Source organism: Cetorhinus maximus, chromosome 3 (assembly GCF_964194155.1).
Source record: "Cetorhinus maximus chromosome 3, sCetMax3.hap1.1, whole genome shotgun sequence".
NCBI lineage: Eukaryota > Metazoa > Chordata > Chondrichthyes > Lamniformes > Cetorhinidae > Cetorhinus > Cetorhinus maximus.
In genome coordinates this window covers 10371437-10387375 of record NC_135881.1, presented here as the reverse complement: position 1 = coordinate 10387375, position 15939 = coordinate 10371437, and the positions used below count along the sequence as shown (strand labels likewise).

General features: G+C 40.7%; 1 protein-coding gene across 1 annotated transcript in view; it reads left to right on the top strand.

Moving 5' to 3' along the window:
• The window catches only part of bmb (brambleberry), a 39259-nt gene that overhangs the window by 12933 nt on the left and 10387 nt on the right, over positions 1 to 15939 (top strand). The window contains exons 2-10 of the mRNA XM_078536345.1: positions 1306 to 1434; positions 2440 to 2625; positions 3749 to 3971; positions 5846 to 5962; positions 8760 to 8939; positions 10041 to 10247; positions 11055 to 11190; positions 11565 to 11626; positions 13984 to 14171. Coding sequence (XP_078392471.1) covers positions 1306 to 1434; positions 2440 to 2625; positions 3749 to 3971; positions 5846 to 5962; positions 8760 to 8939; positions 10041 to 10247; positions 11055 to 11190; positions 11565 to 11626; positions 13984 to 14171 — 1428 coding nt within the window. The remainder of the gene's footprint in view (positions 1 to 1305; positions 1435 to 2439; positions 2626 to 3748; positions 3972 to 5845; positions 5963 to 8759; positions 8940 to 10040; positions 10248 to 11054; positions 11191 to 11564; positions 11627 to 13983; positions 14172 to 15939) is intronic.

Below are 15939 nucleotides of genomic sequence, written 5' to 3'. Positions count from 1 at the left end.
TAAACAAATTAATGTTACGGCCTGCAAAGTAGTGGGGTTTGATCATTTGTGCACTCCTGCAATCCTGGTCGTAACATCAGCCACTACAAACCCAGATCGAGGACAAAACTGTAGAAGCAAATATTTTTAAATTTGTCCTTCTTGAAATGACTTGCATTTTTACAGCACCTTTTTAAGATATTGGAATGTCCTAATGGTCTTTATCAATTAAGTAATTTTCAAAAAGCAATTTCCCTCAAGCCACAATGAGTTTAAGCTCATTGGGAAAAAATGAACATACTTGGACTCTTTTTTTGTCTTACGAGAAGGCTGAGAAGTGACCTAAGCAAGGTCATTAAGGTTTTGATAGAGTAAACATGAGTGTTTCCACTTGTGGGGAAGAGCAAAACCAAAGGCCATCAATATAAGATAGTCATCAAGAAATGAAATGGGGAATTGAAAAGAAACTAATAGTATAGATGCCTTTTAAGAGGAAGCTAGATAAGCATATGAGGGAGGTGGGAATAGAGGGTTTTGCTGGATAATTAGATGAGGGAGGATGGAAGGAGGCTTGACTGGAGTGTGAATGCTGCATGGACTGGTTGGGCTGAATGGCATATTTCTGTGCTGTGTATTTATATATTCTAAGTGACTAGTATTGGTTTGAAGGATAAACATTGGCTAAGACTTTAGAATTTTCTACTCCAGAGGGCTTTGGCTGTTCAAAGACTGAGATTGTAAGATTTTTGAGCATAAAGGGATATAGTGAAAGGGAAAGTAGAGTTGATGTATAAGTTTGGCCGTGATCTTATTGAATGGTGGAGCAAACCTATATGACTCCCGTTTCTTGTCTTATGTTAAGATTCTAAGAGAACTTCCTTGCTCTTCTGCTGATAATGCCAAGGGATTTTTTTTTAATACACCTGAGCCACTGTTTAATGTCTCATCTGAAAAATGTAAGTGTTTGATGCTGTTCAAGCTACCTTCCTTTGAAGGCACTGACTTTCAACAATAATTTCAATAATGAAGGGTGTCAACTGCTATCTACAAGCACACCTCGATCTTTCAGTAGTGTTTAACATTAGCGAATCGTAATGGGTTTTTCTCCTCATCTCCGCACCAGCACTGGTCAGTTGTGATACTCCATTGTGGGGCATTAGCTGAGATATATCTGTGGAGTTTATATAGCTTACACTGTGTCATGTCTTTATCAGTAGGCCATTGTTGGAGCTTTTGTCTTACTCCTCTCACCACCCATGGTGAAGGCAGTTGCTGATAAATTTGAGAATTTGCTTAAATTCTATATATTGTTTCCTCTTTCTCCAGGTAATAGCTCAGCTAAAGTCCTCTTGCAGTGACCTTTCAGAAGAGGAGCTTGCCAAACTTGGGGTGTCCTTATTCAACTGTCAAGCAGCTGCTGAACATCGTCTAACTTACCTGTGTACTGCAGACATGGTAATTCTATTGGGTGATTTTCCTTCCTCTTGCAATTGGGAGGAGGGGATAATGGCAATCAGTATGTTGGCTGGTGCATCAGTGCCCTGTGTTCTTGAGTGGGATTGAATTTTGTGTTATAATTTTACGTGGTTAAATTCCAGTCTCTCTTTTGAATACTCAGTTGAATCACGTATGGACACTCTTCCTGCATCAGTAAACTTATGCTGTTCTTTAAATAATGTAGATTCTTGAGACTAATGGTAGCAGACTGAACACAGCAAGGCTGGTTACTGTTAGTAAAATGCTAGTTAATCTGACTTTTTAGTGTTCTTCAGAAAGCCAGTTGGTGAAGGATAGAACTGGAGTCAACCTTTCTACACTTTTATATTTATTTACAGAGTTACACATTACATGCATGCACCTGTTTCTAAGGACTTGAATGCATGCACAGTTAATGCCCACTACCTGCATACAACAATTAACATCATATTCCCCTGAGGTAGATGCATCTTCAGTATAGAATGCGGGTGTGTTCGCCTCTTGTATGAAAGAAGTAGCTTTTTTAAAATTCTTTTGCTGAGACTGTATATGATATGTCACCTCACCTGAAATATGAGGGCCACCTGATGGGTTTGATTTTGCTTTAACTTCTGGAAATATGGTGCCCTTTCTCAACCAACTGCTGGTGGCCAGAGTCACCTCTCCCTGTTCTGTTTCATCACCAATACCTAGTGCTGTATTCGGACCTCAACCCTGACTTCGTTTAGTGGCATCCCCTGCAAATCTTTATCTCCACTTTGTTTTGCCAATCCTCCTCTGCAGCCTTGTATACTTACAGACTTCTGTGCTTGTGTCTAGTCCTTTGCGAGTAGCTAGGAACGGCCTATTCTGTAGTGTTCACTTTCCCTTCTCTTTGTTCTTGTGATGGCACAGCACACAATACCTCAATATTTTATGAACCATTAGATTATCTGCTATTAATTTAATGCTTTATTCTTCCTCCCACACCCTGTTGGCCCTAAGACATTAGCTGAATGTACAGCGAATATGGACCCTGATACCTGGAATGCGTACCACATAGTCAGTAACCGGGCACGCTCTGTGTGCTATGCCACACGACAGCAGGATTTCAAACGAAGGACTGAGGTGACAGTGAACTCACTGGTGGTTTCAGCTTCCAGCCAGTTGGAAGCCATGAAAATGCTGAAGGTAATTGTGTTCTCCCTGCGCTCAGTATAACCACTCCTCAGCGAAAGCACTTTGGGGCATTTTCTACCTTTTTTTAAAGGCACTGTAGAAATCTGAGTTTTTTGATGGCATTGATTTGGAATTAAAGAGTTGGTTTGAACCCAGTGTAACTGGTGTTTTAAATCATTTTGCTCAATTGATTGAACTTTGGTAGATTTTTGGGCCTGTGGAAGAGTAGCCCTCTGATTACTGCCTAGTTAAAATGATAATTACTGATTTTCCTGCAGTTAGGCCATGCTGGCTGTCTGTAAACCACCCATTAACTGGAGCTATGAATACTGTACCCTGAACAGAGGAGTGGCAACAATCTCTGGCTTCAGTCTCTTGCTGGCTATAAAACTCCTTCAGGGCCCTGCCCCCTGAATTGTAAGCTTGCCAGTGAACTTCCAGAGTAAGAGTGGGGGAGATGATGGTGCAGTGGTAATGTCACTGGACATAGGTTCAAATTCCACCACAGCATCTAGTGGAATTTAAATTCAATTAAAGCTAATCTCAGTCATTGTGACCATGAAACTATCATCAATTGTTGTAAAAACCCAACTGATTCACTAATACCCATTAGGGACTGAAACCCGCTGTCCTTACCTGATCTGGGTCACATGTGATTCCAGACCCACAGTAATGTGTTTGACTGTTAGTTGTCTGCCGCTCAGTTCAGCAGCAATTAGGAATGGGCACCAAATGCTGGCCTCGCTGGTGATGCCCACATCCCATGAAAGAAATTATGGCACAGCCGATGGTAAATGCTGAGCAGCTCAAATCCCAAAGGGAAACTTTAAACAACTGTTCTGCAATTTGTGTACATTTCGTGATGCGTGCCTTGAATTCAGTAGTAATAAGACTGCTGAGTTTATAAGTTTCTCACACAACTAAATTAATCTTTATTAATCTCTCTCTCTCTCTCTCTCTCTTTCTCTCTCTCTCTCTCTCTCTCTCTCTCTCCTTTCACTCACTCACTCACTCACTCACTCACACACACACACATACTCTCTATTACTCTACTTTACAATAAATTCCAATAACATTATGAAAATTATTATATCTTCCTGACAGGAATAAATAAAAAGTTATCTATTTATCATAGGATGGGCAAAAAGAACTGCGAGAGCTGACTGCTTCGTCACTGGAGAAGGTTGTCAAGAGTCAGAATGAGTTGCTGGAGCAGCAGGAGCAGCTTCAGGATGGTCAGCAAGATTTGGAGTCCTCCATTAATGGAAACCTGGAGAAGTTGACCAAGGAAAAGGAGCTCATTGCTAGCGGACACCAGCAAGTTGCCAAGTTGATTGAGGGCATCACGTTAACAATGGGTAAAATAATCCTTCTAACTTAGTTCACTCCAATTATTATAGAAGCCTTTGGATGTTTAGCCGTTAAGTATATTGAAAACCTGAAAATGATAGATAATTGGGCACTGAAGGGATCTGAGGAATATGAGGATAGGGTGGGAAAGCGGAGTTCAGGTAGATTAGCCATGATCTTATTTAATGGTGGAGCGGATTCGAGAGGCTGTAAGGTGGTCTCCTATTTCTTGTGTTTTTATCCAAAGACCTACTGTGTAAAAGAAAATCCCGGAAGACTCTGGTCAAACAGCATCCATGGAGAGAGAAATAGAGTTAATGTTTCAATTTTTTGACCTTCATTATGTTTCATAATCTAGCTGAGTTTCTTCGAGTGGAAGGAGCAGTGTATTCATAATTCCTGAGCATTACTTTTATTTTTTTCTGAAAGCTTGAGGGAAACTTACTTGTGTGGCTCTTGGTCTTTAAGTTACACTGTAAACATTAGAATGTTAACCAACAAGTTCCTATGACATTTATTTGCAATTTCAACTCCAGTGTTACATCTTTTTACATCAATGTCTTAAATAGCAAAGAAATGTCATACAAATTTGAGTTGTGTTTTTTTTAACTGCGCAGAGTAGTGTGTTGCAGCATGTTTGTTTGTGCAGTAGTAGTAGGAGTTGAACTCTGCATGATCCTAAAAGCTGGTTAGGTGGAAAGGATGCAGCGAAAGGAAGAACACCTCTGACAAGGCAGCATCCTTATCTTTATGATCAGTGTTGGGGAGTGTGAGGAATTATGATCAGAATCGTAAATAACACTGGTATGTTCTTGTCTTTCTGTCAAAAGCAGCCTGGAAATATCAGAGTCTATATATCAATTAGTTTCTGTTTTGCACTTAGGCAGGACCCCAACTGGGTGGAATAGGGAGAAATCTTGTACTTTGGAATATTGAAGACCTAAGGCACTTTACATTAACTGCACAAGTTAGTTCATTCTTTGTTGTGAATAAGTTATTTATAGGCCCATAAATAGCACTGAGTTTAAAAAAAAAAGTATTTTTTTGGCTTTGTAATAAGGTGTTGACAAAATTCCAGGAAAAGTCTGTCTTCAAAATAGTGAATGGGATTGTTACATCTGCTTGAAACACCAGAACAGATGGACAGGATCTCCAATCTATAGTCTTGTTCACAAGGGAGGCAGCAGGGCCATTAATGCTGTGTTAGAGTGTCAGTCCTGCAATCAGGCTTGAACCCACAACCCTCTTGACTAGAGTGGAAGTGTAACTAACTGAATCAAACCTATAAGTAATGAGAAAGGTATTTCCTTCCCTGTGGAAACCTCTCTGACAGGCCATTTCTGGTTGAACATCATACCTTACCACGCTAGAGCAACACATTACCATTACAAAAATCCCAAACCCTGTAAGCTGTAATTGCCTCTATTTTCTGGTACTGATTTTGGTTCCTTTTGTAGACTGTTGGTGCCAATACTTAATTAAATTTATTTACAAAAATGGTGCCAGCACTGACGTTGTAACTTTCAGGAAATACTGAACAAGCTAGATCATTTTTCTCTAGAAAAGATATCACCCCTCAGCCTTGTAACAGAAATATTTAAAATTAAGAAGGGAAGCTTTGTTAGGATAGATGTAAAGAAAATGTTTCCATTGTGGTTGGGGAGGGGAGGCTGTTCAAAACAAGGCCTCAATGAGAGTCTCTTATAAATCCAATAGGAATTCTGGAGAACATTCCCAGAGTGATGAGAATGTGGAACTCTCTACCAGGTGGAATCATTGGTGAGATTGATACATTTAAGGGGAAGCTCAATAACTAGACGAAGGGAATAGGGTGAGGAGAAATGCTGAGTTCAATAAGCTTTGCTTTATCTATATATTCTAGAAAATGTCAGTAGACAATTGGCTAACCAGAACTCTGAGCTACAAGAAGGCCATCGAACAATTCTAACTGACCTCCTGGAGGTCAGGGCACGTGCTCATCAGGTGTACACCAAGCTGGGTAAGTAACCTATTGCTTTTGGAGTGATGGACCTTGTGGTTGAATACTTGACTACCTTTCTAAAATTGTATATATGGTGAAAATGGAGGACATTAAATGAGGGCAGTTACAGATATTCAGTAGGCTGGTTTTTGGGGCACTACATCAGTATCATATGGGATTTCCAGCACTTACAACATCAACGAAAAGCACGGGGAAACGGTGTAGTGGTAATGTAATTGGACTAGTAATCCAGAGGTCCAGGCTAATGCTCTGGGGGCATGAGTTCAAATCCCACCATAGCAGCTGATGAAATTTAAATCCAATTAATAAAAATCTGGAATTGAAAGCTAATAATGGTGACCATGAAACTATCATCAACCCACATGGTTCACTAATGTCTTTTAGGGAAGGAAATCTGCCATCCTTTCCTGATCTGGCCTGCATGTGATTCCAGATCCACAATCCCTCTGTTCGAGGGCAGTTAGAGATGGGCAACTAATTCTGGCCTTGCCTGTGATACCCACACCTCATGAAAAATAAAAAGTTTCCTGCCTGCTCATTTTTCTAGTTTCCAAAAGGACTGTTTCCTCTGATGCCTAGTTCACTCTTTCCGGCTACCATTACAGTGGCAGTCAGAACTGCTGTATATTTGGTAGCAGGTTTTCTTCCTATTCATTGGCTGTGGAGGATAAAAGGAAAACTACAATTGGAATATCAAATAAGCATAGAAAATGTTGTAAATGCACAGCAAGTCACTCAGCAACTAGGAGAGAAATGGGTTGTCATTGAGACTTCATCCTGTGTCAGACCTTTTGGTTTGAGATTTGTGTGTGGTACAGATTGGGGGAGGGAAAGCAAAAGTAGCTTCCTCCCCCCAACTTCCCAAATATGGTCAAAAACACTACACGGGAAAAATCCCCCCCCCCACCCAGTTGGGGGGGAAATGCAGGAGCAGGGGAGCCTCCGATTGGTGTCCCCGATTTGGGGGTGCACCACCATTTTATGTGGGCGGGCCAATTAAGGCATGCCCAGCATGACGTCCGCCAGGAAGCGCTATGCGTTCCCTGTGCAGGTAGGGGGGGATTCCCTCAGCTGGGAGTGCGCTCTTTCACTCATGTACACGAAAAAGCACACTGATCTCCCTGAGACTAAGTGCTGCCTCAGGGAGATCGGCTCTGAATTAAAATTTGCAATACAAATGATTAGAAAAATTTCCCTGACGTCCCCTCATGTGACACTGTCACATGAGTTGGGACATGTCCGTAACTTTAACTGAAACCTTTATTAAAAATTTAAATACCCTCATGAAACCTCATCCTGCCCATGGGTGAGGTTTCATGTTTTTTCCTGAAGCCCGCTAGGGCTCCCGGCCTGCCCGCCAACTTTAAGGTTGGACTGGCAGGTCCATTAATGATTTTAATTAGTTTCTCAATGGCCTCAATAGGCCATTGACAGGTCGGTGGGTGCGCAGCTGACTCGGCTGCGTTCCCGCCAACCCGAAAATGGAAATGACGAGGGGTGATGTTGGGAGTTCCACCCAACGTCATCTCGCGTCATTTTATGCATCGGTGGTGAACTTGGAATCACTGCAAGTCTCCAATGCACCTTGCTGGAGTGTCCATTCAACAGCACTTCTTTTAAAACTTAAGTCAAGCGTGTTTTAAAGTGCAAGAACTCTGCATGCTTTAGTGACCAAAGTTAATGTCTGACCTTCGCCAGCACCTTTTTAAAATCAATCAACTGAAATGCCAGGTAGCAATATCAATCGTGCTGTGCAAGACCAGGCTGCAATCTCTTATGCTATCAGTTGGCTGAAGTAAGGTGGCTCACTTTAATCAGGAGTGTTTAAAGTGCTGAAGAAACTAGGGAAATCTTTGAAGATTCCAGATTTGGCTGATAGCCCTCTTGTATATCAGTTGGATTTATTATTTTAAAACTACAAAATGGATCATAGCCCAGACGACTTCAGTGTACACCAAACTTCTGAGGCACTGGAGGAAGAAAAGTAATTCTAATGGTCTCCGACATCTCATTGAATCATAGAACAGTACAGCACAAAGAAGCCATTTGACCCATTGAGGCTGTATTAGCTCTTTCGAAGACCAATCCAATTAGTCCCACTCCCCTACTCTTTCCCCATATCCCTGTAATTTTTTTTTTCCTCCAAGTATTTGTCCAATTCCCTTATCGAAGGTTGCTATTATATCTATATCCACCATCCTAGCAGACAGTATATTCCAAATGATCAATCCCAAATTGCATTAAGAAATATTTCCTCATATCACCTCTGGCCATTTTGCCACTCACCTTTTAAATCTGTGCTCTCTGACTATCGATCCTTCAGCCATTGGAAGTAGTTTGTAAACCTATACAATCTCCTCACCCTCTGCCCGAAGGAGAACAATCCTGACTTCTCCAGTCCGTCAATCTAACTATAATATCTTCCCAACTCTCTCCAAAGCCATCCTTGCTAAAGTGTAGTTTCCAGAAATGGACACTGCTCCAGCTGGGGCTGAATGAGAGGTTTATATCTATTTAACATAACTCCCTGGTTTTTGTACTCTATGCTTCTATATGTAAAACCGAGGACCCCATATGCTTTATGAATTGTAGTTAAAGGTACCATCTAGACCACTACCAGTTCATGGCTTTTTATTGGTGTGTGTGCTCGGACCCCCAAGTTTCTTTGAATCTTTACTGTTTCTATTTTCTTCATTCAGAATGTACCCTGTTCTATCCTTTTAGATCCAAAGCGAATGACTTCACATTGACCCATACTCTGTGTGTGCGATGCTAAAAATCTGTTTGTTTGCAGATTCGAACCTGGCTTTATTTTCTGCCCACCAGTCCCAGACTGCCATCTATTATGACCAGTTAATGGAAAAGCTGCAGAAGATGAACCAGACTGTGGGCATGGTGATGTACATGATTGACCACCTTGAACTAGGAGTGAGCCAGAGGCTGAACAGCATTCAGCATTTCCTGAACTGGGCAGGTAAGTAGCTGAGTGGAACTGGACTGTTTACTTTAGTATCCCCTATTACCTTTTGGGTGCAGTTGTTCATGTGTAGATTTTTAACCTTACTTGTGTGAACCAAGTCTTATTCAGAATGGCTCCAAGAATAGATTTACTGACCATTCATGTTATTGCTGTTTGTGGAAGGGATGTACTGTGCCAAAACAATGACTGCCACATTCACCTGCATAAGTTGTTTAAGATGTGATGGGGGTATTATTCATAAAAATTGGCTTCTGGTGGAGATGTTTCGAATATAGTGTAGTTGAGTTAGAAGCCAATTGATATAAATTCCCTCGACCATAAGTATAATGGGAGCTGGGACCTGTAAGTGCACCCTCAGGCCAATATCCACTTGGAGGTGTGCAATTCTAATGGGTTAACTTTACATAGGAAGCTTCTATTTTATAAATGTGAACATGAATTGCTGTGGGAAAATTTGCCAGAAAAATGTGTAGCTGTAAAATTTTTAATATTGCATATCTTTTAATGTTGGTTTGCAAATGGTGGAGTGTGTGCTATAAATATTTCCAGTATACATTCCCTGATAGTCACCTGCAGCATGCATTATAGCTAGGGATGTGATTTCCACTTTGGGTCCTCCTGAGTCCACTATCCTGTGTGGTATAAAGGCATTCCACACCGAACATCCAGAAAGAAGCAAGATGTTCTGTAGTTGTCTGATGTTCACGTATATGCATTTTGGAACATTAGATAGCACCTAAGATTTATGGTCCCTCCACTGCTCCTGTTTAGGCTGCCAGGTTCTAACTGGTCGGTTGTACTAATTCAACGAAGATCAAGGATTGATCATGGACATGGCTCCTGTTCTGTATGACTCATATCTGTTTCCTGCTTGTGTGCCACCAGAAGTGCTCCAAAAGACCAGCCCGTTGCTGAGTGTGTGTTCTATTGTGATCCACTTCCTTGCTAGGCCAAGAGTGTAAACTGTTTTTTTTAGGATTTTTAAAACTTGAAACATGATTTTTTGGATTGCAGTGCCTGTTATTATAGACCAGTAAGTAACCTGGTTGATAGTTATAACAAATTTACTTTTCTGTACTGAATTTGTAATTACAGGAAACAACCTCCATGTAATCTACACATGTACAGTACATGTCAGCTATTTCCTGGTTGCTGCCCTCATCATGACATTCTTGCAAACTCCAGGTTTCTCCCGAGTGGTGTTGTTGATTCTGGTGGTGTTAAATGCTCTATCTCAGTTTAACCACTGTGTCTCCATGGACCTCAAGTGTCTGAGTCTCTTCCTGTCTATGACTGTGGTTGGTAAGTAGAGGGTTATAGAGAGATAGCTTTATTTTTGTCAAGTCAAATACCTGGAAAGGTTTGTGGCTCAAGTTTGATAATTCAACACAAAGCTTAATCACAATAGATATTGCTTCCATTTCATGAGGCAGAAGTAAATTGGGGGTGGTGGAGGGGGCTGAAATGACTTAATTTTATTAAATGTTTATGTCCTTTAGTTTAAAACTTCAGGCCAGTTCTCATAAAAGAAGTAAACTCTTTGGCCCAAAAGTAGATACATAGTGATCCTAGGTAATAGTTGGAAGGCTTGACCAGTTTCTCTGTTTATCATCCAGCTATGTTATGGTAATTTGTTTCGACATCTAATATTCCCCATCATGTAAGTACCATTTGTGTGACGTACTACTGGGAGGAAACCCAATCATGGAACTGTAGCTGGCAAGAGTTGATTAGCATCTTAGAGGAGGATTTTAGTAAAGTGAGGGGAAAGTGTTTCTACACCAGCACTCTACTGCTGCTTGTTTTTTTAAAAAAGTAATCATGCATAGCCTGTGCCTGTTGGAATTGTCAAAAAATGATCCTGACCTGTTCACCATGGATCAATTCAAAATTCTGATAGTTATCTATTGAGTGGGGAGGTGAAGAGGAAAATAAGACTGGCAAAGAGAGAATATAAGCATTAAATGGCAGTCAACATATAAAGGGAACCCAAAAATCTCTTACTGGTATGTAAATAGTAAGAAGCAGGGTTTTTTTCTTTTCAATTGAATTGTTTACTGGCTCATTGAAAGAGGTGGCTCTTGTCAAGTTCTATTTAACTTTTGTTAGGTAACTGGATGTTGATTAACTGCTTGAGTTTCTGGAAGAGAAAGTCTCTACACGGTCATCCAACTACTCCTGTTATTGTGCCTTCAAACCTCTGCAACTCGATGAAGACTTGGTTTCGCACCTCCACACCTGAGCGGTATTGGTTGTACTTTATGTCATCTTTTCATTATTTCTCTTCTATACCACGCAAGGATGCATAAGGTCCCCTTGTTGACTATCAGCTGCTGAGCCATTCATATCAGGGCAGTCTCTAGTTTGATTCCTTGTCAATGTCTAGTTAGTTGATCTGATGTGGACAATAGCAGAAATGCTTTAAATTTTCCTTTGTTAGGACTGGGGAAAGGAACCAGGACACTCCTGGTATCCAGCAATTCTTGTTGGTTTATGCTGACCTATTGGGGACTAGTTTTATATTTATTTTGATTGATTAATTAAATGAACTTGTGTTTGGCAACACGCACAAGAGTACTCAATAAAACTGAAAAATTAATAATGTGACTGTTTTCCCAGAAAGTATGACCTTCCCAGCTTCGAGGAAGAGCTTGAGAAACTGGAATGTGATGGCTTGCGAGGTAAACATTTGTTACAAACAAGTTAGAAGTTTCAAAATTGGAGGGAATTAATTTAGAAAGTGAAATTGTCAGTTCACGTTGCCATGGAGAAGGAATATGAGAGCACTGGATTTTGGTAGTGATTTGAGAGGGAGCGCTAGGTATCAACAACATAAATATGAAGACTGACCCCCACCTCCCGGCCACCCAACCCAAGGACTGCAAATGTTGCTGAGGTCTCCTACAGAGAGGAATAGTAAGAGTTGGCAGATGGGGTTTCTCCAAGGGAAGGTGGGAGGAGAAGCCATGGCAGATAATGTGTTGGTTCTGATGGGTTGGTATGAATGAAATCAAGTGTGGTGCTACAGAAGTAAATCTTTGGAGGTGGAGATGTTGACTGAGGAGGGGAAAGGCGATAATGCAACAATCACAGGATGTCATTAGTGACTTTAACCACAGTGATCTTGGTCCTTTTGGATTAAGTGCAACTGGATGGAAGTGGTGGGAGAGGTGAACACAGCTAGGTGGTTATAATGTTCAAACATGTTAGAGGAACAGAACATTGTGGATAGTAGTTAGAATTAGGATTTTGAGGGTGGGTGGAGAAACACTGGTTGCTTTGAAAGATGGGAAATAGTGACTGACTAAAGGGAGGCTCTACAAGTTGTTCAGATTTTAGCTAAGAAAAGATGTCATAGTTACAGTTATAAACTGGGTTTGTGACTTGGGTTAAACCTGTTCAATAATGAGAGATGGACAGAAGCCAGACCAGCGGGTTTAGTAATTACAGGAGAGAAATAAGGACATGCTTTAATATACCACCTTATCACATCAGTGCATCACCCAAGTGAATTTCTTGGGTACACAGTGAATTGTAAACAGGGCACCAATAAGAAAATATGCACAATTCGGTAATTGGTTCTGCTAATATTTGTAACTGGAAGCTGAGATTAGGCTAACTTGTGATAGGGAATATCATTCAACGATTATATTTCTCCTCAGTTAATGATTAAAAGTAAATAAGTCATGACTCAGTTTGAGGTACATGGCATAGAGTGATTGATGTTAAAGTAGTGGCTGCTTGCAACAGAAGATTCAAATTTACTGTGCAGCATTTGTGTTTAATAATCTTCACACCACCAGGGCAAAACCAGATACCAGTGAATTTACAAAGGGTTTCTTTCATCTCCCCTCAACATATCCACAAAAAGCATATGTTGAAATAGTTGCTTTATTTCAATAAAGGATCATCTTCCATGGCTGCATATTCTGGGTTTGCTTTCCCAGTTACACGTGGATCTAGCCCACAGTAGTTTAATACCATTGGACATACTTGGTTTTATTTTTAAAAAAAACAAATCATTGGCTGTAACATGGAGTCAGTGCTGTGCAAAGGTGTGCAGTCCTGGACGCAAGATTGTGTACGGTGGGGGAAGAAGAGATTTTAGTTGAATTAGTCGTTGTGAACCTAAGCTTGGGTTTTAAAATCCTGAAGCTGTAGGAGGCAAGGAGTTCCACAGTCCTGGGGAAAAATGTGTAGAATTAATTATGGAATGCTTATAGCTCAGGAGATGGCTATTTCGACCATCGTGTCCATGCTGGTTCTCTGCAAAAGCAATTTAGCTAGTCCCACTCCCTGGCCCTTTTCCCACACCCCTGCACATTTTTTTCCCTTCCAATGCTTACTCAATTTCCTTTGAAAGCCACAATTGAATCTGCATCCACAACACACTCGTCGTGCATTCCCGATCCTAACCACTTGCTGCATAATAAAGAATTCCCTCATGTTGCTATTGCTTCTTTTGCCAAATGTTTTAAATGTCCTCTGGTCCTCAATCGTTCTGCAATGGGAACAATTTCTCCCTATGTAGTCTCTCTACACTCATGATTTTGAACACCTCCATTAAATCTTTCAAAAGTTTTTTTTTTAAGGAGAACAGCCCCAGTTTGTCCAATCTGTCCATGTATCCAAAGTGTCTCATCCCTGAAACCATTCTTGTAAATCTTTTCTGCACCCTCTCTAATGCTTTTACATCCTTGCTAAATAGGATGTGAAATAATGAGTGGAGATTTAAGCATTGTGCCTCGACTGACTCTTGCATCCTGCTGGTCAATGGATGGGACTCCTTTTTAAGAGCAGTAAAGTGCCACAAATGTGTCAGATATCTTGATGTTCTTTAATAAACTCAGCACAACCTTTCTGAGAAAATGCTTGGAGAACTTGCTTGAACCTTAGCCTTTTACTCTGGAGCGTTCATTGAGTAGAGGTGGAAAACATGGAAATGTGCAAAATTTTTGTGTTGCTCTGAAACTTCATCAGGAAGTGAAGGCAGGAACATGTTGAAGTTGAAGGACTAAAGAATTTTTTTCTGATTTAGGCAACTACGGTTCTGAGAATGCAGATTTTATCAGAAGCAGCACTCTGATAGAGACTCCAGCCCAGGCATCGCCACACACTAAGACTCAAATGGAATATGTCTCCAAAATTCCTATAAGCTCCATGCCCATATTGAAGAAAAGACTGGGATTGACCAACTCTGCGTGTTGGGAGGCCGCTCAGAGAAATGTATGTTCATCCTTAAAAATCCACAAATGTAGCTGATATTTGGGAGCATGGGTGTATAGATTACCAAATCCACATTTACTTCACTTAGAACCTGAATTTAAAATCTAACCCTGATGACTAGAGGGAAATTTCTGCCTCTTGAATTTGAGTTGTCTACCTCTCCCTGCCCTGTTTTGTGTAGTTTCACAAAATGTGACTGGTTTTAGTGCTACTTCTTTCCAGCAAAGGACCCAAGTTGTACTGATGCAATCTAATTTTCTTGGGTAAGTTATATTGAGGAAATTAAAAGAAATTTTATGCTGTCCAACACATGCTGCAAGTGAGTATGCTTGTTAATGGACTTGAGTTTTTTGTTCAACACAAGAATTTGCTGCACCTATTGGACAACAGAATGTTTTCAGGTTCTTGTTATTCCTCTGTTCCTGTTGGTTCATTATCATGTTCCTCGATAACTCCTGTGTGGAGGTAAACCATCCTTTAAGCAGAGTTTGAAATCTAGCTTGAGAACCAAACTAAGACATTGTTCCTTGAAGATCCATTTTCCTCAGGTTTATTAGACTTCCTAGCACACAGTAGCAAATTTCTCTTCCACTCACCCCATTTTCCAATTATAATTCTTCTTAGTATACATTCTAAAGAGAGCCCAGTTTAAAAACCTGACCAGACCCATGACTGATATCAGGTAATCTTCACATTTGAACACTGACCTAATGGCTGATTCAATAACAAAGGCAAATCAGAATCAAAGAATGGTTACAGTGCAAAAGGGGACCAATCAGCCCATGTCTGCACCGGCTCTCTGAATGAACATTTCACCTAGTCCATTCTCTTGCCTTCTCCCTAAAGTAGAGGGCGGGGGGGACCAGCAAAGCTGAGCCCCTTTCTACAGCATTTTTCCAGGACCTTCAAACAAAAAAACACTGCCACCACTAAACCTAATCAATTACATAAGCAGATGGCACTAGTACTTTCAGATACTTACCATTCATGTACACTTAATAAAAGGTGGAATCATCTGTTTGAAATTTGGTTGAAGCAAGAATCCTCATCAACTCCTTCCCAATTTCTTCTCCTCTTCTGAAGACAATGGTTTCCACTGGGAAACAATTCCAGACACCAGTTACTGTCTAATACCTCGTTCAAGTAACTATTCTTCACATGTGGGTTCTTCTCACCAACAACCATATCATTTATCCTACAACCGCAAGCCCTTCAACACAGGAAACCTTGCTTCTTCCCCCACTTCCCTTGCAATAGTCTGAGTGTGCTGCAGCCACTGATCCTACTTACCTAGTGGAGACCAGCTAACAGTTAGTACAGGGATGAAACCTGAAACTACTACTAAATTGTTTTGTGCCACAGTTCGCTTAGGAAGGTGTCTAAATTATAAAGTTTAGGAAGCTAGTGGAGGTAAACCATCCTTTACACAGAGTTATTGAGCATTAAAATGAACCAACAGGAACAGAGGAATAATAGAACCTGAGAAACCAACCTCAAAGCCAGTGTCAGAAACCCAAACAACAGTGAGGCAGAAAATGTGATTGCTTAATTTACAGGAATGGCAATAATTTAATAAAAATACAGATGCATTCCAAAAATCAGATCTTGGGGCTTCCGCTGGCCTCCATTGGAGATCTCATCATGTCCATAGATCTGGTTGATAAAATAACACCCTCATCCCAGGTATCAGTTGAGTGAACCTTCTCTGAACTGCTTCTAGTGCATTTATATCCTTTCTTAAATAAAGAGACTAAGACTGTACACAGTA